General features: G+C 44.4%; 2 protein-coding genes across 3 annotated transcripts in view; both read right to left on the reverse strand.

The window, feature by feature from the left end:
- The window catches only part of abca3b (ATP-binding cassette, sub-family A (ABC1), member 3b), a 90,163-nt gene extending 85,394 nt beyond the window's left edge, over positions 1-4,769 (reverse strand). Inside the window, exon 1 of the mRNA XM_055898681.1 lies at positions 4,493-4,769. The gene's annotated coding sequence lies outside the window, so the exon portion shown is untranslated. The remainder of the gene's footprint in view (positions 1-4,492) is intronic.
- Positions 4,770-5,459: 690 nt separating this feature from the next.
- The window catches only part of ccnf (cyclin F), a 26,586-nt gene continuing 10,337 nt past the window's right edge, over positions 5,460-21,708 (reverse strand). Inside the window, exons 9-17 of one of the 2 annotated variants that reach the window (XM_055898683.1) lie at positions 15,801-15,955; positions 15,282-15,446; positions 14,749-14,872; positions 14,338-14,518; positions 13,647-13,734; positions 11,074-11,173; positions 10,370-10,503; positions 9,318-9,499; positions 5,460-8,338 (exon numbers count right to left, since the gene is read on the reverse strand). In XM_055898683.1, coding sequence (XP_055754658.1) covers positions 7,860-8,338; positions 9,318-9,499; positions 10,370-10,503; positions 11,074-11,173; positions 13,647-13,734; positions 14,338-14,518; positions 14,749-14,872; positions 15,282-15,446; positions 15,801-15,955 — 1,608 coding nt within the window. In that variant the 3' untranslated portion in view covers positions 5,460-7,859. Of the gene's footprint in view, positions 8,339-9,317; positions 9,500-10,369; positions 10,504-11,073; positions 11,174-13,646; positions 13,735-14,337; positions 14,522-14,748; positions 14,873-15,281; positions 15,447-15,800; positions 15,956-21,708 lie in introns of both variants that reach the window. The other variant, XM_055898682.1, reaches the window with a different exon arrangement.

Raw genomic sequence — 21,708 nt, forward strand, 5'->3', positions numbered from 1 at the left:
GATGAGACAAGACTGTAGCTACCAATTGGATACCAAACAATTGGGTAGAAAAACACTTTCACACACGCTTCCGCTACTCTGTTTAATATCTATCCTGATTGCCTAGTCACTTTTACCCCGACCCACATGTAAATACAGTATTACCTCAATTACCTTATAACCCTGCACATTGACTCATTACCAGTACTCCTTGTAAACGCAGCAAAAAAATAAACATCCTCTCACTGTCAACTGCATTTATTTTCAGCAAACTTAAAATGTGTAAATATTTGTATGAACATAACAAGATTCAACAACAAAAGTAACAGTCAGTATCTGGTGTGGCCACCAGCTGCATTAAGTACTGCTGTGCATCTCCTCCTCATGGACTGCACCAGATTTGCCAGTTCTTGCTGTGAGATGTTACCCCACTCTTCCACCAAGGCACCTGCAAGTTCCCAGACATTTTTTGGGGGGAATGGCCCTAGCCCTCACCCTCCGATCCAGCAGGTGCCCAGACGTGCTCAATGGGATTGAGATCCGGGCTCTTCGCTGGCCGTGGCAAAACACTGACATTCCTGTCTTGCAGGAAAACGCACACAGAATTAACATCGCTGTCTTACACCCTGACTACACCGCTCGCCTCATGTCCACAAAGGTGGAAAATACATTTTGAAATCTATATTATTCAATTAATGCACCCACACTGCTCACGTGAGTCAACGAGCATCTGCGTTGCCAAGGGCTAAAATATAAGTCAGTTCTATTTGTGACGCAGATCGCGCTGCAAGTCCTGCCTCTCCCATCCCCTCATTGGTTTATAGAAGGAGATACCCACGTGCCATCTCCTCATTGGTTATACCCATGTGGGTGATTGAAAGACTAATTGATTTGTCGGTCGTCATGGAAATAATATGAAAGTTTAGATGCCAATCACCATATAAGTTCAAAGAAGAAAAAGCCTGGAAGGAAGAGAGATGACTAGAAAAGATTCGATTGACCGTTTTGTGTGGATTAATTGTCGGAGTAGAGGACCTTGTGCATTTCAGGTAAAATAACAACTCAATGTTTATATCCCAGGACAAATTAGCTAGCAACAGAAAGCTAGCTAAATAGAACAAATTAGCTAGCAAGTGCAAGCTAGCTAAATTGGCATAAATGTTTAATTATTTAGATCCGTCCCCAAATTGACGTAATTGGTTCAGAGTTTGTTTTTATATTTTAACCTGTGTGTCGTGATCGCGTTTGGTGTGGGGGGACAAAATAAATGTATGCACGATGGCGCACGCACGCAGCCGGTTTGGGTTCTGTCTCACAGTACGGACATTGCAATTTTTTGGCCCTGGCCACATCTGCAGTCCTCATGCCTCCTTGCAACATGCCTAAAGCACATCCACACAGATGAGCAGGGACCCTGGGCATCTTTCTTTTGGTGTTTTTCAGAGTCAGTGGAAAGGCCTCTTTAGTGTCCTAAGTTTCCATAACTGTGATCTTAATTGTCTACCGTCTGTAAGCTGTTAGCGTCTTAACCACCGTTCCACAGGTGCATGTTCATTAATTGTTTATGGTTCATTGAACAAGCATGAATAACAGTGTTTAAACCCTTTACAATGAAGATCTGTGAAGTTGCTTGGATTTTTACAAATTATCTTTGAAAGACAGCGTCCTGAAAAAGGGATGTTTCTTTTTTGCTGAGTTTATTTAGCTTCGTTTTTGTGTTAATATTTTTTTTATTAGCTAATTTTCTTACTTTTTAACTCTGCATTGTTGGGAAAGGGCTCGTAAGTAAGCATTTCAGGGTAAAGTCTACAGCTGTTGTATTCGGCGCAAGTGAACAATAACATTTGATTGGATTTGATGCTGGTGTTTGGCCATCCTTAGCTAATATACAGTTTTCATACTATCGTGACCCGAAACGCACTGTTCCGGCAACTACATAATACATACAAAAGTATGCAGACACCTCTTCAAATGAGTGGATTCGGCTATTTTAGTCACACCCGTTGCTCACCAGTGTACAAAATTAAGCACACAGCCATGCAATCTCCATAGACAAACATGGAAGTAGAATGGCCTTACTGAAGAGCTCAGTGACTTTCAACGTGGCACAGTCATAGGATGCCACCTTTCCAACAAGTCAGTTGGTCAAATTTCTGCCCTCCTAGAGCTACCTCGGTCAACTGTAAGCGCTGTTATTGTGAAGTGGAAACGTCTAGGAGCAACAAAGGCTCAGCCACGAAGTGGTAGGCCACACAAGCTCACATAACGGGACCGTTCGGGTCTTCGGTTGTAACACACACTATTGAGTTCCGACCTGCCTCTGGAAGCAACGTCAGCACAAGAACTGTTCGTCGGGAGCTTCATGAAATGGGTTTCCATGGCCGAGCAGCCGCACGCACACAAGCTTAAGATCATCATGTGCAATGCCAAGCGTTGACTGGAGTGGTGTAAAGCTCGCCGCCATTGGACTCTGGAGCAGTGAAAATGCGTTCTCTTGAGTCATGCTTCACCATCTGGCAGTCCGACAGACTAATCTGGTTTTGGCGGATGCCAGGAGAACGCTACCTGCCCCAATGCATAGTGCCAACTGTAAAGTCTGAGGCTGTCATTCATGGTTTGGGCTTAGCACCTTTGGGATGAATTGGAAAGCCGACTGCGAGCCAGACCTAATCACCCAACATCAGTGCCCGACCTCACTAATTCTCGTGGCTGAATGGAAGCAAGTCCCCGCAGCAATGCTCCAACATCTAGTGAAAAGCCTTCCCAGAAGAGTGGAAGCTGTTATAGCAGCAAAGGGGGGGACTAACTCCATATTAATGCCGATGATTTTGCAATGAGATGTTCAACGAGCAGGTGTCCACAAACTTTTGGCCATGCAGTGTATGTTATTTTACCCATTTTTTCCCCCAATTTTGTGGTATCCAATTGGTAGTTACAGTCTTGTCCCATCGCTGCAACCCCCTGTACGGACTCGTGAGAGGCGAAGGTCAAAAGCCGTGCGTCCTCCAAACACAACCCAGCCAGTGTGTCAGAGGAAACACTGTACACCTGGCGACTGTGTCAGCGTCCACTAAGCCCGGTCCGCCACAGAAGTCGCTAGTGCGCGATGGGACAAGAACAGCCCTGCCAGCCAAACCCTCCCCTAACCTGGACGACGCTGGGCCAATTGTGCGCCACTCTATGGGTCTCCCGGTCACGGCCGGCTGCGACAGAGCCTGAACTCGAACCAGGATGTCTAGTGGCACAGCTAGCACTTCGATGCAGTGCCTTAGACCACCGCGCCACTCGGGAGGCCCTTGTAGTGTATGTTTGATGCAGAACTGGGCCAGTTCAGCACGGCGTGGCTCAGCCCGGCTGCACCCGGCGGTGTAAAAAGGATATTATCCAGTTGTGAGCCATACCCTTTCCTGTCAATCTACTTCAATGGCCCTGAAACTCTGTGTTTCAACAGCCTTAGAGAGCAACAATAAACAGTCGGACAGATGACAACCGTCATGCGCCTGTCATATCATTCACCACCACCAAGACCTATATCACCACTACATTCACTGTGTGTGAAGGCAAGGCAGGTATTTGCTTTAGAAATATAAGGCATCTCTATCCTCAGTTGCTATAAATCTGATTACGTCTTTCTGTTTAGACAAAGGGACTGCTGTTGTGACTGGCCTCAAAGAAATAGGGTCCCTCTGTTTAAGGGTAGATATAAACAACAATCAACCCTTGTACTTCTTGCCAATGGTCAGTGTGTCTTCTTGTGTCACGTGCGGAGGGTCACACCAGAATAATAATAATAATAGTTAATTGGGTGAGGAAGGTAGGGAATAAACCTGTCTCAGAGGCAGTGTCTTCATGCTAAAGTTAATGTGCTGAAGATCTAATTAAAGACGAATGTATGATAGAAAAAGCAGTGTCATTAATCTCAAAGATGAATGCATCTCTTTCATGGCCTAATATTAGGCCCAAATTCACTTAAATCAACAAATACTCTGTCTAAACTCTAGAATTAAGCTATTAATTTCATTTTAAATCATTGTATAAGGGATAGATAAAGGACATTACCTGCGGAAGACACATTTCAACTGAATGCCTTCATCTGTACAACTGAATACGTATCCCCCTTTCCCTTTCATGCATTTACAAATGTAATGCTGATGCAGTTAGATTATATAAGAATTGTCGTTCATGTGAAATTTGAACGTCAGTTGCTGACTAAACTAAGCTAAACATCCAAGTGATGTTGTTCTTGATATGAACATCATAGATGTAACGCAAATAATACGTCTGTATTTTTCATAGAAATTACGCCCTCCTGCCTTCACCGTTATTGGTCCAACCGAATTATTTGGCCTACATGATTGGACAAACGACAATCCACAATAGTGATGAAGCAGGTCCAAAACAAATAATTCCCCAAAATAACGTTTACTTTATATATTTTTTTGTCTCAGGACAACTGTTAACTACAGTTTTATGAAATCCTTATTGAATCATTCCAAATGCAAGGCAATCTTACCTTATGAAAGCAAGTCTCGGTATGTGAACTTCATGGGCTGTCCTTAGTCAGCGTATACAATTCCTCCTTTTTAAAACGATGTCCTCTCCGTTTACTTTCGACTCAACACCGGAGGTTGCGTTCGTTAGGCTGTGGATGTGTGCAGTAGACAGCCCTGTGTATTTTTACTCAGTAAATGTCAGTTAGGGAGGCGATGACATTGCACCAGACACAGTGAAAGGCCGAATTCATTGTGCAAATCCAGATACAATCGTCAACAGATGCAATCACGTGACCTGATCCTGTCTGTCACGTGACCCTACACCAGCTGTGTGGGGTTTTGGATGGGTCATTGCTGTCCAGGACGTCCCAATGATCCCGAATAGCACTAACCGTCTGTTCCCTTTTCTTTCGAAATACAGGAGTCATTTGGGGACATGAAACTTGTATGTCTCTGGCTATTCTGTATACAGGCTGCTATTGTATAGTCATTTAAACTTGTGACAATTGCATGGTCCAATAATTATATTAGCAAGAATACTTGAATTCTACCAGTATATGATATTAAGAAAATAAACCCTTTTTCATCAGTGCAACTCTTTCGCACATAATTTCATGTGCATACATACTGTATGTTTAACTCCCGAGTGGCGCTGCGAACTAAGACACTGCATCAGTGGCTCGAATCCAGGCTGTATCACAACCAGCCCTGATTGTGCAACGCCCTATGGGAATCCTAATTAGCCCAGCGTTGTCCGGGTTTGGCCGTCATTGTAAATAAGAATTTGTTCTTAATTGACTTGCCTACTTAAATAAATGTTCAATTAAAACATTTGTAAAAAAAAATATTTAAAAAAAAAGATTCAAGTGCATGTGTGTGAACGCTCAGGGTGTGCCCCCCTGGTGGTTGTACTGCTCCCTAGGCAGGGCAATTAGAAAAGGTGGAACAGGTTGAGGGTTTCAGTCAAAGCTGATATTCACACACATCTGCAAGTCCACATGCTTGTTTTAATAGAAATTGATACCGGGTGCACAGAAATATCTTCACACAAGTCACTTGATGGTACAATGTAGGAAAAAAACAAGCCAAATGTCAACCTTTATGTAGAAAAAGGCCGTTTACTTGTCCTTTTTGGAATGAAGCCAAAACCACTCATCCAATTTCAAGTAAAAGGTATGTTGTCACAGTTCTTTCTTCCCCTCCTCCACATTTAGATATGTACATAACAGACAAGGGATATAAGAGTCTGACCTAACAGTTTTAAAAACATATTTACAGTCACAATCATTTATGCACAAGGGTTGTGTTTGAAATGGCACCTTATTCAGTGCACTACTTTGACCAGAGACCAATGGGGCAGTGGGCAAAAGAAGTGCACTACATATGGAATAGGGTGACATTTCAGACAGAGTCCAAGGACTCCGTGTCCTGATGTAGGCATACAGTACTTATCAACACATCAAGTAATCATTTGCCTTTTAGTGTCTTCACTTCCGTTTCTCCAAAAGGAGGCAATGCAACTCCACTTAATGGAATAACATTAGTAGTTGATTGTTCAAGCGTAGAAAACGTCACTGTGAAAAACAAACGCTTCTCATTCAATAGAAGTGCCAGACCTCATTCAAGACAAACCCATTGGGAGAAACGGTGGGCAAAACGAATAGACTTGCTTCGACAGAACTTGTTAGACGTTCTGAACTTCAAATTTCACGTCGCACTGTGCACCGCTTAGTTACTAATCTGTGACCTCATTGGTCAATGTTCATGGCTCTAAATGTTCAGATGACATCACTGATGATTCAACCATAGAAATACAATCTATTATATTTCTAGGACATCAATTTTAGTGGTTTCTAACAGACAGATGTATTTATGTGCTCTCACCCATGGAATTAGCTGTTATGGGGTCAAAGGTGGTGGGGATGACTGAAATATTCTGCTTCTACAAAATGTTATGCTGTTTTCAAATGAAACAATACTGTGCTCTTGTTAAAGCTTGTAGAAGGGATTTGTTCCTATAGTATAGGTTCTCTCCTGTGCTCCAACTCTAAACAGTAAAAGGGAACAGTAGATTCAGCACAAACCACATGTTGTATTTCTAATGTATCAGTACATACAAAACTGTAGCTACGAATGTATTTCCATATGCTTGAATTACTATCACATCAGTCTTTACAGGTAAAAGCTATTTACCCACCGATAGTCACCTCAATTAAGTTTTAAAGTACCTTTGGTATGTGAACAGAGGAATGACAAAAATGGATCAGAGAAAATTCAGACTCAAAATAAGGCTTTAGACTTCACAATAGTAAATATCTAAAGTACAAATTGAGCCTGGAATCCAAACTGAACATGGCTTTGTTTCACTACTCAGTTTGGATCCCAGGCTAGTACAGAGCAGCCAACTCCTGACCATTCTGTACAGGCAGTGCATATCAGAATCTCTTCACTGGTATAAACGGTGATTCATGAAACTCCCAACATTAGAAGAGTTGCAGAGAGCAAAACAAAACTGTTGCATTGATTAATACTTGTAATCAATTACAGTCAATACAGTCAACAATGCAGGTTGAGGTTCTTTTCACTTGTGAAAGTCTTCATCCAGACATATTTCAAAATGGTCCACGAAGTGTCTTTTTTAGGTGGTAGCTGCAATCCTTTGACATCTGAGATGTTGTTGTTGTTGCAAAAGTCAATGCGTGAGACCAGCGCAGAACACAATCTGGATCAATGCAATGTAACAAAGTCATGAGGTGGAGAGTGAAGAGTTGTTCCAGTGGTTTTTAGGCTGATGAAGGTAGTGTCACAAATGACACCCTCTTCCCTACGCAGTGCACTACTTTTGAACAGGAATCTGGTAGGAATCTGGTCAAAGTAGCGCACTACATAGGGAATATGGTGTCATTTGGGATACAGAAGAAGTCAGTGAAATATGAGAGGGAGCCATCTTATCTTTCTCAAGCAGGAGATGTCTGTTTACTTGCGTGAAATGTAACGAATTAAAGAAAAAGTCTGGATTCTGGTATGACCGTTTGGGTTTGTGTGTAAAGCTTACAACAGGTATTTGTGATCTTATGGCGTTCCAGGAACCAGTGCAGATTTCAGGCCTTCATGGAATGAAGAAGAGTATTGTCAATGACAGGACAGTGCTCCTGGGTCGTGTTCATTAGGGCAGGAACATTTAAAAATGTTTTTCAACAGGAGACAGAAATTATAATTTCTTATTGGACAAGTCCAGGTAGTCCTTTTACTTTTGGGTCTGTTTGTCCTTAGTTTGGTGCCTAATGAACAACCATGGCAAAAGAGGGTGAAGGAGAGGCAGGGTGAAGTTGAGGCAGGGTGGTAGAAAAACATCTGAATTCTTTCAACAGTGAGTCAAGTCAGTGCTTACAGGCTTAGGAAACCTACACTTGAGGCATATACCACCTCTTCATCCTCGCCTTCCCTCTCCCCTCCGCTGTGAGCTGCTGCGTTCTTCCTCTTTACCTGTTTGCGAGCTGCAGCCCGGGGTCTTTGCACCGGCACCAGGAGGCGGAACCCGGGCAGAGCCACCGTGGTGCTGGAGGCGGAGCCTGGAGTGGGGTCCGGGGGCAGCGGCGTGAAGGTGCAGGGCATCAGGAGTGAAGAGGAATTAGAGGAAGGGCTGGCACTCGGGACAGAGGAGTAGCCTGAGCTGTGGAAGTCGGGTGTGATGAATGAGGAGAGGGGCTCTCGCTGTCGGCTCCTGGTGCTCCCCTCCCCTTCCTCCTCATACTCCTCTTCGTCCCCCTTACAGAAACTGTCATCGTCGCTGGAGAGGGCTCGGCAGTGCAGTTTGGAGTCCTCGGGCTCTGTTGCTAGCTCCAGTGTCATGGCCAGAACAGAGGCTGCACAGAAGAAGATACTGTTAGCTTGGCAGCATTTCACAGTGAGTGTATTGACCTCATGTGAACAAAAATCCAACCCATGTCAATTATTAGGACCTCACGATATCATGATACAAGATTCTATATTTATTACGATTCTATATGTATTGCGATTTGATGTTGCCAACATATTGCTCACTATGTCTGCTGCAGATAAGAGAACATGAGAAAACGAGAAATAAAAAAGCGCTGAAAAAAAAGTCACAGAAATAAAAAAGCGCTGAAAATATATTGATCAATTCTTTTTAAAGATGGAAAACAAGCTATAGGAAGAAAAATACCAGCATTTTGCCACAAGTACAGCCGACTAGCTACAGTCAATTATTATTACTTTACTTATTTACAAATCCATACTTCAGAGTCAAATATCGATATAATAATCCTCCTGAAATATTGATATACGCAACTATCGATTTCCTCCCCATCCCTATCAATTATGGATGCCTTAAAAGGAAAACGTCACACACAAACTCTTTGTATTTGTTTCATTAGTCCATTGCTGATGTAGTCAAAAACAGTTGTGCAATAGATTTTTCAAGATATACAACATTCAAAATACAGAAATACAGCCGCCGGTACGATGCATTTTGCGTCATATGATGCTGCGTTCTGCATGCGTGTCTGCCTCTGAGCAGTCTGGTCTGTACCCCACATAAGGAGAGTAATGTCTGACCTAGTCTTCCAGTACATAGTGATGTCACTACATCTAGCTCACCAGTTAGAATGGCCAGCGTGACACCCTCGTCTTCCATTAACCCCCATCTCTAGATAGGGCTGGGGTGTATTCATTAGTGCAAGCTTTGCAATGGAAAACAAAAAATAGGCATTTCTTATTGGATACATTCAGGTAGGTCCCTCCCTGTTTGGTTCCTAGTGAATACACCCCTGGTATAGAGCTGATCATAAATGATCACTCATATAGTTGATTCCCTCCACTCACTCTCTCCCTCCTTGGCCTCCTTCTCTCCTTCGCTCTCCTGGTCCCCCTCGTATCCGGAGCAGGAGGTGTCCAGGCTCCAGTCCAGCATGTCCCCCACCAGGGTCTCTTCCGGAGTGGACAGCTCAGCCGTGGGTGTGGCAACAAAGCTGCCTCGGTGCACAGGCAAGGACTCCTCCCGTCTCCTGGGGGAGAGAAACAGCATATTTATCCAAGTAAGCTTGGAGTCACGCGATATGGTGTGTGTTGTCTTCTCACTAGGACTGGGGAAACCATGCAGTTTATTAGGCTACAGATGGAAGTTATGAAGAATGTCACAGAAGTGCACAGTGATGAGCTAGATGCTCCTTCCCAAGAAATAGAGGGTCTTATTCTGTTGACATGATGATCGATGCTTGACAAATAGAAATACTCCCAGTCTTCTCCATAATAATCTCATGTAGATTAGCCTGTCCTGCAGGTAGGAATAGTTTCTGTTTAACACAGCTTTTTTGACAAAACTTAAATCAGTAAAGTGGAAAATGCCATGGAAACACACTGAACTTTAGATTTTTATTCAGTACATGAAAAGTTTAGCCAAAAAGTACATTGTGTGACTACAGCATCACACAGGCCGTTTGGTGGAAACACCACTGTTGGAAAAACTAGCAGATTTTTTCAGTCTTCTTTTTTCAGTCTTCTTAGCTTAGTTTATTAATCAACGTTTTTTTTATTTTATTGTTACTAAAGTCATAAAGGATGAAACAAAAGTGTAATATTTATTTCCATTGTGGTCATCTAGTGGGCACATGGCAATTACTCAGAACAGCATAAACAAACAACTTTGGTTTGAAAGCCCTTTTTTGGATGAGACCAGCGCTGGACAACCACCATAAAAGGCTACGTGAGAGTGGTCACACTTGCCCAATCCCAAATTAACCCCAAACTTTTACAATCTGCCTAGACACTTGGCAAGGATTGGACAGAGGAAAATCCTCCCTGGCCTATAAGAGAACAAGGTGGAGCCAATCATTATATTGCTCTCACATTTGCGTGGCTTAACGGTAGTAACCCACCTCTTGCTGTTGCTGGAGGGGGAGGAGAGGAAGGTGTGGATGTCAGCAGGCTGGCCCGTGGGGCTGGGCAGCACCATGTAGGGTTCCACCTCCAAGACCTCCAGGACCTGACACAGCTCCTTGAAGTCAATCACCTGGGAGAGAACACAGGTACACAAACACACTGGTTAGAGTAGTGTTAAGTAGGCACGAAATGGAAGACAAAGCTCTTCAACTGAGAGGTACTATCTCAACTTGTCCAATAAGAACATCTTGTTTTTCTTTGCTTAGTGATGGGGGGACAATATTATTCTGATATTCTGACTCCAAATATCGATTTGTAAAAAAGAAAGAAGACAAAGAACACTAGGTAACGTTAGCTAGCACTAGTCGGCTGTACCTGTACAAAAACTCACTATTTTTCATCCTATAGCTTCTTTTTTTTTGCCAATCAAAACTTGTTCTCATGCGCTCTGTAGCAGACATATAGTGACCAATGTTTGGAACATCAAATCACAATACATATATCAACACCTAAGTATGGTGATAATATCACATTGCGAGGTCCCTGGCAATTCCCATCCCTAGTTTTGCTATGGTGTACACACCACCAGTACAGCCAAAAGGAGAAAATCCAGGCCAGCAGCCCAGCACTGTGCACTTTGCCTTGACATACTAGTTTGAAAAAGGCAACAGTCCATGTCAGGAGGAGATGACAAGCTCACCTTTTCTTTGCTGATGTGTTGATAGGCCTCATCCTCAAACCGCTGCTTGACACCTGTCAGAGACATTTGCCTGTAGTCTTTGGGTACATCCTTACTGAAGCTGTCAGAGAGAGAGAGGAGAAAGAGAGAGGAGAGAGAAGAGACATGAAAGAGAAGGGAGGAGCATGATTAATCATCCAGTCTGTGTTCTCCAACTGTGTTATATCCAATGGGAAATCATATCAGTATATGATATTACTTTGTTTGAAAATTGGACGTTGTCAATAAAGTGCAGTGCCTCTCACTAGTCTGACTCACAAGTATGGTGCAGGGTGAGTCATCCCGCAAACACACCCCCTCCCTCCCTGCCACACACACACACACCCCCTCCCTACCTGCCACACACACCCCCTCCCTACCTGCCACACACACACACACCCCCTCCCTACCTGCCACACACACACCCTAGGTCCAGCTCCCTCCCACTCACCTTTCGATCCCAGCCAACACCCCACCCCTACGGCCCTCTGCATCCGGGTCACTGTGGCCCTTCGCTAATGATGATCTACGTCGTGATTAACACGAGCAGATAGTCTGCGTCCCAAATGGCACCCCACTCCCTACACATTGCACTACCTTGGAAAACATGTGCACTAGGGAATAGGAGACCATTTAGGACATAGTCACAAACAAACAACCTGATCTTGTAATCAATACCATTGTCCAATTTGTCTGTCTGCAGTGCTGGCTAGCAACAGTCTAAGACATCACCACACTACTTTGTTCATTTGTCTTTATAAGTATGTGACTTCATGTGTTTTTCTACAGCAGCTGGAAATACAACGAGTGCTCAAAGAACTGCAGGAGGGAAAACGTAGAACAGCAGGACCTGGCCTCTGTACGACATGCGGTCGGTGCATTTTACTGGCTTTATAATGAGACAGCAACGGACAGCCCTCCTGCCGGGGACATGAAGGAGAGGGAGGGAGGTTGTGAGTGGGCGGAGTCTTAACAACCACCCATGTGGTAAAAACCACCTACCACACACCGAGAGAAAACCCAGACTGATCAAAAGGGCTAAGAGGACCAAAACACAACCTTTCACCTAGAGATTGGCATTCCTCAGCTGCTGGAAATCCCACTCATATTGAAAAGAAGCAAGGCATTCATCAGAACTGCTACCTTTCTGACCTGCAGGGGGTTCTACAGTAATGGTGCCCAGAGAACACTTCAGGATTGTAATAATACTGGAGCAGTCTTTTAAATAGCACTTCACATTGACTACTGTGTGGATGATGAACCAAGGAGTGAAAAAAAACATCTCAGTAAGTTATATAAAGATGTCTTCTCACAAACACATTCTAAATAACACACCTGCATATACGCTAATGTTGCCTTATTCCCCCTAACGAAGACTTCAAGTATAAAAATAAATACAAATCAAGCTAATGATTCGTTCTAATTGGCTAATTACTCAATATGAGCTAAATGCCTGTTGCCTTCCCACCTGCCTGTTACTCCTATCCAACAGGCCCGCCTAATCAAACCCAGAGCAGCAGGTGATGAGCTGTCAAAGGGAACCTCCAGGCGAGGCTGGAGGGTTAGCGGTTAGCTGACAGCGCTAATTAGCACAACAAACCGCAGTCTGTCATTCCCCCATTGCTGCTTCCCAGAATTGTTTTTCTTCCACTAGATAACACAGCCCCAAAGTCAAAATTAGCTATAACGTACAAAATAATTTAAGGTTAGGATTGGGCACAAGGTTAGCAGTGCGGTTTAAGGTTAGGTTTATATTCTTAAAATCTGATTACATTATATATATTTTTTTTTAATAAGCAGGGTTTATGACTTTGTGGCTGTGTTAACTAGTAACGACACGAAAAACGGGGAGAAATGCTAATTGCTAGAATACTAATTGATAACAGAATGGGCCTGCTGAGGGACAATAGGGATCTCCAGGAAGAGGAGCTATTGATACTCACCACAGCTAGCCTGCATGCTAACAAGGTTGTTTACTAGCACAAGCAGCAGGCAAGCTTAAATAGAAACAGCTTGGTTTCAGTCAACAATGAATAGCCACAAAAGCTCTCAGAGTAAGGCTGGACGATGTGTAAACTTCATAAAACAAGCCATACTTGCAATTGCAATCTGGAGGAATTTATTTTCTCTAGTATGTAATTGCTAACATCTTCAAACTATCAGCTTGACACAGATTTGACACCTGAGGTCAAATCTCTCTAGCCAATCAACTTTTACAGTGTATTTGTAGCAGTGGAGTATGAGGGTTGTGTGTTTTGCTTTAACAGCTATACACCCACCCTCCTCCGCCAATATGCCTCTATCACCTTGGTAACCCTCATGAGAACAAAGGCAAGCCAGCGAGCACCCCTTGTTTGTCAGGCATTGGATTACAAGGGAGAGAAATAGAGGGAACAAATATAGGTGAAAGAACAGTACAAGAGAGGACAGAGACTTTCTAACCAAGACTAACATTAGCCCTTGTATCTAGTATGCATATAGCAATTCCATATATAACAGTTTAATAACCTGTAATAGTGATTTCTAGGATGTCCGTGGCATGTATTATAACTTACCACTTGACATAGAGTAGTACAGCGCAGGGGACCAGGTCCTGCTTGGAGAAGCCTGTATACTCAGCCAGCTGGATGGGCCAGATGGGAACTGCAATGCAGAGAGAGGAGAGGAAGAGCAGGGGTCAAGGCGACACACTAGAGCATCAAGACTGATATGACGTCCAACAAATAATAAAATAACGCCTCAGAGGTTAATGAGAAGCTGATGAACTACAACTAGGTATTCAAAGGGCGGGTAACAGGGAACTACAGTGTTGTCGGCCCCCTCAAAAAGTGTGGTTGCATGAAATTATTTTGAAAAAAATGGGATCCCCAGAAATTCTGCTGGGAAGAAAAATGGGGTCCCCGCTGAAAAGGTTTGAATACCACTGCTCTAGGGCTGTTTGAAAACCTAGGTCAACAGTGTGTGTGTGACATATATGGTTACTGAGCAACTCCCTTGGGACTGGGGATACAGCACTTAAATAACTCAATTTTGAAGACACCCCTCAGAAAGAGTTTTTTGTTACACTTCAGCTCGAAGCTGATCAAGTGAATACAGAAGTACATCATCGGGGTAGATTACATATCAGTTTGTAGACAGAGTTTAGAAGACAAATGGTCTGCGTCCCAAATGGCATCCTATTCCCCATATAGTGCACTACAGCTCATTTGGGACGCATCCCGTAGACTGCCTGTTGGCCCGCCTTACCGTAGTGGTGCAGTGCCCGTGTGAGTAGCAGGATGGCGTTGGCCAGGTGGGCTGAGGAGTATGTAGTGAGGGCTGAGTAGAGCAAGGTGAGCTCACACAAGTAGCTGAACAGGTGGACACTGAGCTGCTCTAGGGGTAACAGAGACAGCAGCACCTGGCCGTAGTCCAGCAGAGTGGGAGTCTGCTGAGACAACACCAAATGAGTTGAACTCATAGAAATAAAAATGACGAGACAGGACTACAAGACAGCTGAGAATTTTGAACCCCCCCCCCCCCCCCCAGACAAAAGATTTTCACTTCAACAGATGCCTTTAGCCCAAGCTGATGAAACGAATACAGATGCCATCATCGGGGCAGATTAAACATGTTGACATAAGATGGGTATTGACTGCGTGTGTTCACTCCGCTCACCCGGATCTTGCCCTCCAGCACAGAGATGACCTCCCCCATCATGCGGACCAGGTCCTCATACTTGTAGGTGTTGTCTGTGAGCCACACCGCCTCCCGGATGGTCAGGATATCCTTACTGATGTACCTAGAGAAGGAGACGTGGGTCATATTCATTAGGCAGAAAACAGACTACCTGAACCAGTACAATAAATATAACGCTTGTTTCCGTACAGTCTCAGAATTCTGAATATTGAAAACCCCTCAGAAAGATGTTTTGTTGCACTTGAGCACCTGCCTTTAGCTAAAGCTAATCAAGTGAATACAGAAGTACTGTACATCGGGGCAGATTACATAGAGGATAAAATACTGACTAGTTTGTATCATGCTTAGGGTGGCAAAAATCCAGCTACTTTCCCAAAATCAGGAAGGAATAAGCAGGAAATCCAAAATTCCCAACCAGGATTTGTGGAAAACCTGGGCATTTTGGGAAAATTACAGGAACGTTCCAACCCTAATCATGCTACATCCACCTCCAACGTTTTTCTGTCTCGTACCGCGTGCAGACGACCATGCAGGCGATGCCCAGCAGCTGCAGGCGTGCCTTGGGCACGGAGCGCAGGGCCAGGTAGCGGTCCACGCAGCCCACCGTCACGTGGAGGGTCAGGCTGGAGAAGTCCTTCATGGTGGTTACCTCCACCAACCAGTCCACCAGGATGTATCTAGAGAGAGATGAATACTGTTATTTACCTAGAGAAGGGGAGACACACGAGAGAGAAACACTAATGTACCTAATGAGGGGAGAGGAGAGGCACAGGAGAGAGATTAATACTGTTATGTACCTAGAAACATGTGATTATGATAGTAAAAAGCATATTTTTTTATATTATTTTCTCACCTATATTTTCCTAGGCAAGTCATTAAGAGTGCTTAGAATTTTGACAGACCCCTCAGACAAAGAATCTTTGCCCTTAACGCGAGCCATTAAACAAAATTGATAAAACAACTCAATTGGTACAAAGTCAAGTGATCTTCAGTGTGGGTACAGTCAGTTCCAGACCAAACCGGTATGTTACCTCATGGTGTCGTTGATGCCCTGTCGGAGCACCTCCTCCGCCCTGCGTCGGGGCACAGGGGGACAGGAGCGAAACAGCTGGGCCACAAGGTCGGCACAGGCCCTCTGCTCCAGACCCAGCGGGTTGTCACTGCTGCACACCTTGGCCAGGGACAGCTGGACACATGCACACACACAGAGAGAGAAAGGGTCAAAGTGCACAGGTCAAAAGTCATACCAGGTTTGCCAAGCAAGCTCAACAGGAGGGGGCGAATGTAAAAAAAAAAACACCTGTGCTCAGTAACAACCTCAATGATTAATCCACTTTAATTGGTTGGGAGAATAAACAAAACCATAGACTTTGTTTGTGTGGATTTGGGCTGCTTGTTATAGTCAATGGCTACATTATCATGTCTATGCCATTGGAGAGATATACACACACAACCGTTCAAAAGTTTGGGGGAGGTCACTTAGAAATGTCCTTGTTATCCATGAGAAATTAATAGGAAATAGTCAAGAGGTTATAAATAATGATTTGTAATTGAAAGTGTCCTTCAAACTTGGCTTTTGTCAAAGAATCATCCATTTGCAGATATTTCAGCCTTGCAGACCTTTGGCATTCTAGTTGACAATTTGTTGAGGTAATCTGAAGCGGTTTCACCCCATGCTTCCTGAAGCACCTCCCACAAGTTGGATTGGCTTGATGGGCACTTCTCACGGTCAAGCTGCTCCCACAACAGCTCAATAGGGTTGAGATCCAGTGACTGCGCTGGCCACTCCATTATAGACAGAATACCAGCTGACTGCTTCTTCCCTAAAATAGTTATGGCATTGTGTGGAACTGTGCTTTGGGTCATTGTCCTGTTGGAGGAGGAAATTGTCTCCAATTAAGCACCGTCCACAGGGTATGGCGTTGCAAAACGGAGTGATAGCCTTCCTTCTTCAAGATCCCTTTTACCCTGAACAAATCTCCCACTATCACCACCCCCAGACCATCACATTGCCTCCACCATGCTTGACAGATGGCGTCAAGCACTCCATCCTCTTTTCTGTATCTCACAAATGTTCTTTGTGATCAAAAAAACTCAAATTTAGATTAGTTTGTCCATAACACCTTTTTCCAATCTTCCTCTGTCCAGTGTCTTTGTTCTTTTGCCCATCGTAATCATTATTTATTTATTTATTTTTTAATTGGCCAGTCAGATATGGCTTTTTCTTTGCAACTCTGCCTAGAAGGCCAGCATCCCAGAGTCGCCTCCTCACGGTTGACGTCGAGACTGGTGTTTTGCGGGTACTATTTAATGAAACTGCCAGGTGAGGACTTGTGAGGCATCTGTTTTTCAAACTAGACACTAATGTATTTGTCCTCTTGCGCAGTTGTGCACCGGGGCCTCCCACTCATTCTACTTTGGTTGGGGCCAGTTTGCGCTACTCTGTGAAGGGAGTAGTACACAGTCATGTACGAGATGTTCAGTTTCTTGGTAATTTCTCACATGGAATAGCCTTCATTTCTCAGAACAAGTACAGACTGACGAGTTTCAGAAGAAAGTTTTGTTTCTGGCCATTTTGAGCCTGTAATTGAACCCAAATGCTGATGCTCCAGACACTCAACTAGTTGCTTCTTTAATCAGAACAACAGTTTTCAGCTGTCCAAACATTATTGCAAAAAGGTTTTATCATGATCAATTACCCTTTTAAAATGATAAACTTGGATTAGCTAACACAACGTGGCATTGTAACACAGGAGTGATGGTTGCTGATAATGTGGTCCCGTGTGGCTCAGTTGGTAGAGCATGTGTGGCTCAGTTGGTAGAGCATGGCGCTTGCAACGCCAGGGTTGTGGGTTCATTCCCCACGGGGGGACCAGGATGAATATGTATGAACTTTCCAATTTGTAAGTCGCTCTGGATAAGAGCGTCTGCTAAATGACTTAAATGTAAATGTAAATAATGGGCCTCTGCACACCTACGTAGATATTCCATATAATATTTTTTTTTTTTAAAGACGCAATTTCCAGCAACAGTAGTCATTTACAACATTAACAATGTCTACACTGTATTTCTGATCGATTTGATTTTAATCAATCAAGTTCAATCAAGTTTATTTTATATAGCCCTTCGTACATCAGCTAATATCTCGAAGTGCTGTACAGAAACCCAGCCTGAAACCCCAAACAGCAAGCAATGCAGGTGTAGAAGCACGGTGGCTATGAAAAACTCCCTAGAAAGGCCAAAACCTAGGAAGAAACCTAGAGAGGAACCAGGCTATGAAGGGTGGCCAGTCCTCTTCTGGCTGTGCCGGGTGGAGATTATAACAGAACATGGCCAAGATGTTCAAAATGTTCATAAATGACAAGCATGGTCAAATAATGGACAAACCTTTTTTGCTTTTCTTTCAAAAACAAGGAATATCTAAAATGACCAACTTTGAATGGTAGTGTGTGTGTATATAGATATCACACTCAGCAAAAAAAAGAAGAGTCCCTTTTTCAGGAGCTTGTTTTTTTAAAGATAATTCGTCAAATCCAATTAACTTCACAGTTCTTCATTGTAAAGGGTTTAAACACTGTCTCCCATGCTTGTTCAATGAACCATAAACAATTCATGAACATGCACCTGTGGAACAGTGGTTAGGACACTAACAGCTTACAGATGGTAGGCAAATAAGGTCACAGTTATGAAAACGTAGGACACTAAAGAGGCCTTTCTACTGACTCTGAAAAACACCAAAAGAAAGATGCCCAGGGTCTCTGCACATCTGCGTGAACGTGCCTTAGGCATGCAGCAAGGAGGCATGAGGACTGCAGATGTGGCCAGGCAATAAATTGCAATGTCCATACTGTGAGAAACCTAAGACAGTGCTACAGGGAGACAGGACGAACAGCTGATTGTCCCCACAGTGGCAGACCACGTGTAACAACACCTGCACAGGATCGGTACATCCGGACATCACACCTGCGGGACAGGTACAGGATGGCAACAACAACTGCCCGAGTTAAACCAGGAACGCACAATCCCGCCATCAGTGCTCAGACTGTTCGCAATAGGCTGGACTGGACTGAGACCAGGCTGGACTGAGACCAGACATCACCGGCAACTACGTCACCAATGGGCATAAACCCACCGTCACTGGACCAGACAGGACTGGCAAAAAGTGCTCTTCACTGACAAGTCACGGTTTTGTCTCACCAGGGGTGATGGTGGGATTTGCGATTATAGTCGAAAGAATGAGCATTACACCAAGGCCTGTACTCTGGAGCGGGATCGATTTGGAGGTGGAGGGTCCGTCATGGTCTGGGGGCGGTGTGTCACAGCATCATCGGACTGAGCTTGTTGTCAATGAAGGCAATCTCAACGCTGTGCGTTACAGGGAAGACATCCTCCTCCCTCATGTGGCACCCTGCCTGCAGGCTCATCCTGACATGACCCTCCAGCATGACAATGCCACCAGCCATACTGCTCGTTCTGTGCGTGATTTCCTGCAAGACAGGAATGTCAGTGTTCTGCCTTGCCAGCAAAGAAAGAGCCCGGATCTCAATCCCACTGAGCACGCCTTGGCCCTGTTGGATCAGAGAGTAAGGGCTAGGGCCATTCCCCCCAGAAATGTCCGGAAACTTGCAGGTGCCTTGGTGGAAGAGTGGGGTAACATCTCACAGCAAGAACTGGCCAATCTGGTGCAGTCCATGAGTAGGAGATGCACTGCAGTACTTAATGCAGCTGGTGGCCACACCAGATACCAAGGTGGCTTAGCAGTTCAGACGTATTTTTCCGTGTTGTCGTGTCGTGTCCTGTATATATATATATTTACACCTTTTCTTCACATATCTTTTATTTATTTTATTATCCAAGAACTCAACTACAAAAGCTTTCCTGCAACCCGCTTCACCAATTACAATAAGTACTATTTACCTCAATCTGAAAATCCATCGTGGAAGATAGCCAGGGGCTAATTCAGAAGCTAGCCTGAAAGCTAATCCAGAAGCTACTCCGATAGCCAGAAGCTAATCTGTAGCTGCCCCGAAATTAGCCGGTTTGCTGGCTAGCGTTGGTGTTTCAGCTGCCCACGTTTTGCGGTCATCAGCTATTCCTCTAGCTCGATAATCTACCGGCACTTTTGTGCAACGCGACTCGGACCGGAGCATTCCGGGACTTTTTTTCTCTCAGTTTCCCCGGATTCCAACCGCAGCCTCTGGACACTTGCACCTTGATTTCGCAGCTAGCTAGCTGCATACCGTGTGACTATTGGCTTACGTCGACCCCGGAGCTAACTCAAATCATGCTGGAGCTAGCCAGCTGAGGAGTTCCATCACCATCCGGACCCGCTTCTTTGTTGCTGCTGCAGATACGGAACCCCACCGGGCCTTCACGACTGACTGCCGACCTTATCTGCCCGAGGGATTTATCCAACCGGCACCTCCGTCCCGGCGTTACCTGAACGCTCATCTGAGGCCCGCTAATCGTTAGCTGTCTTATCGGCTGCTATCTGAACAAAACCCCACTACACGGAACCTACCGACGGAAACGCACGAGGTATCTACAAACAGACCTCCATCCTATGCTGCTACCGATAGCCATATACCCGGCCAGCTGTCTGGATCGCCACGACCCCAACCAACCTCTACTCACTGGACCCTTATTTATCACTCGATTAAGCTTGCCTCTCCTTAATGTAAATATGCCTTGTCCATTGCTGTTCTGGTTAGTGTTTATTGGCTTATTTCACTGTAGAGATTCTAGCCCTGCTCTCTATACCATATCCAACCCTGCAGTTCCACCACCCACATATGCGATGACATCACCTGGTTTCAATGATGTTTCTAGAGACAAGATCTCTCTCATCATCACTCAATACCTAGGTTTACCTCCACTGTATTCACATCCTACCATACCTTTGTCTGTACATTATTCCTTTAAACTATTTTATCGCCCCCAGAAACTTCCTTTTACTCTCTGCTCTGGTAGCTCTAGGCGACCAATTCTCATAGCTTTTAGCCGTACCATTATCCTACTTCTCCTCTGTTCCTCTGGTGATGTAGAGGTGAATCCAGGCCCTGCAGTACCTGGCTCCACTCCTATTCCCGAGGCGCTCTCTTTTGATGACTTCTGTAACCGTAATAGCCTTGGCTTCATGCATGTTAACATTAGGAGCCTCCTCCCTAAGTTTGTTTTGTTCACTGCTTTAGCACACTCTACCAACCCGGATGTTTTAGCCGTGTCTGAATCCTGGCTTAGAAAGACCACCAAAAATTCAGACATTTTTATCCCCAATTACAATATTTTCAGACAAGATAGAACGGCCAAAGGGGGCGGTGTTGCAATCTACTGCAAAGACTGCCTGCAGAGTTCTGTTATACTATCCAGGTCTGTTCCCAAACAATTTGAACTTCTACTTTTAAAAATCCACCTCTCTAAAAACAAGTCTCTCACCGTTGCCGCCTGCTATAGACCACCCTCTGCCCCCAGCTGTGCTCTGGACACTATATGTGAACTGATTGCCCCCCATCTATCTTCAGAGCTCGTGCTGCTAGGCGACCTAAATTTGAACATGCTCAACACCCCAGCCACCCTACAATCTAAGCTTGATGCCCTCAATCTCACACAAATTATTAATGAACCTACCAGGTACCACCCCAATTCCGTAAACACGGGTACCCTCATAGATATCATCCTAACAAACTTGCCCTCCAAATACACCTCTGCTGTTTTTAACCAAGATCTCAGCGATCACTGCCTCATTGCCTGCATCCGTAATGGGTCAGCGGTCAAACAACCTCCACTCATCACTGTCAAACGCTCCCTGAAACACTTCAGCGAGCAGGTCTTCCTAATTGACCTGGCCGGGGTATCCTGGAAGGATATTGATCTCATCCCGTCAGTAGAGGATGCCTAGTCATTTTTTAAAAATGCCTTCCTCACAATCTTGAATAAGCA

This window comes from Salvelinus fontinalis, chromosome 34 (genome assembly GCF_029448725.1).
Source record: "Salvelinus fontinalis isolate EN_2023a chromosome 34, ASM2944872v1, whole genome shotgun sequence".
Taxonomy (NCBI): domain Eukaryota; kingdom Metazoa; phylum Chordata; class Actinopteri; order Salmoniformes; family Salmonidae; genus Salvelinus; species Salvelinus fontinalis.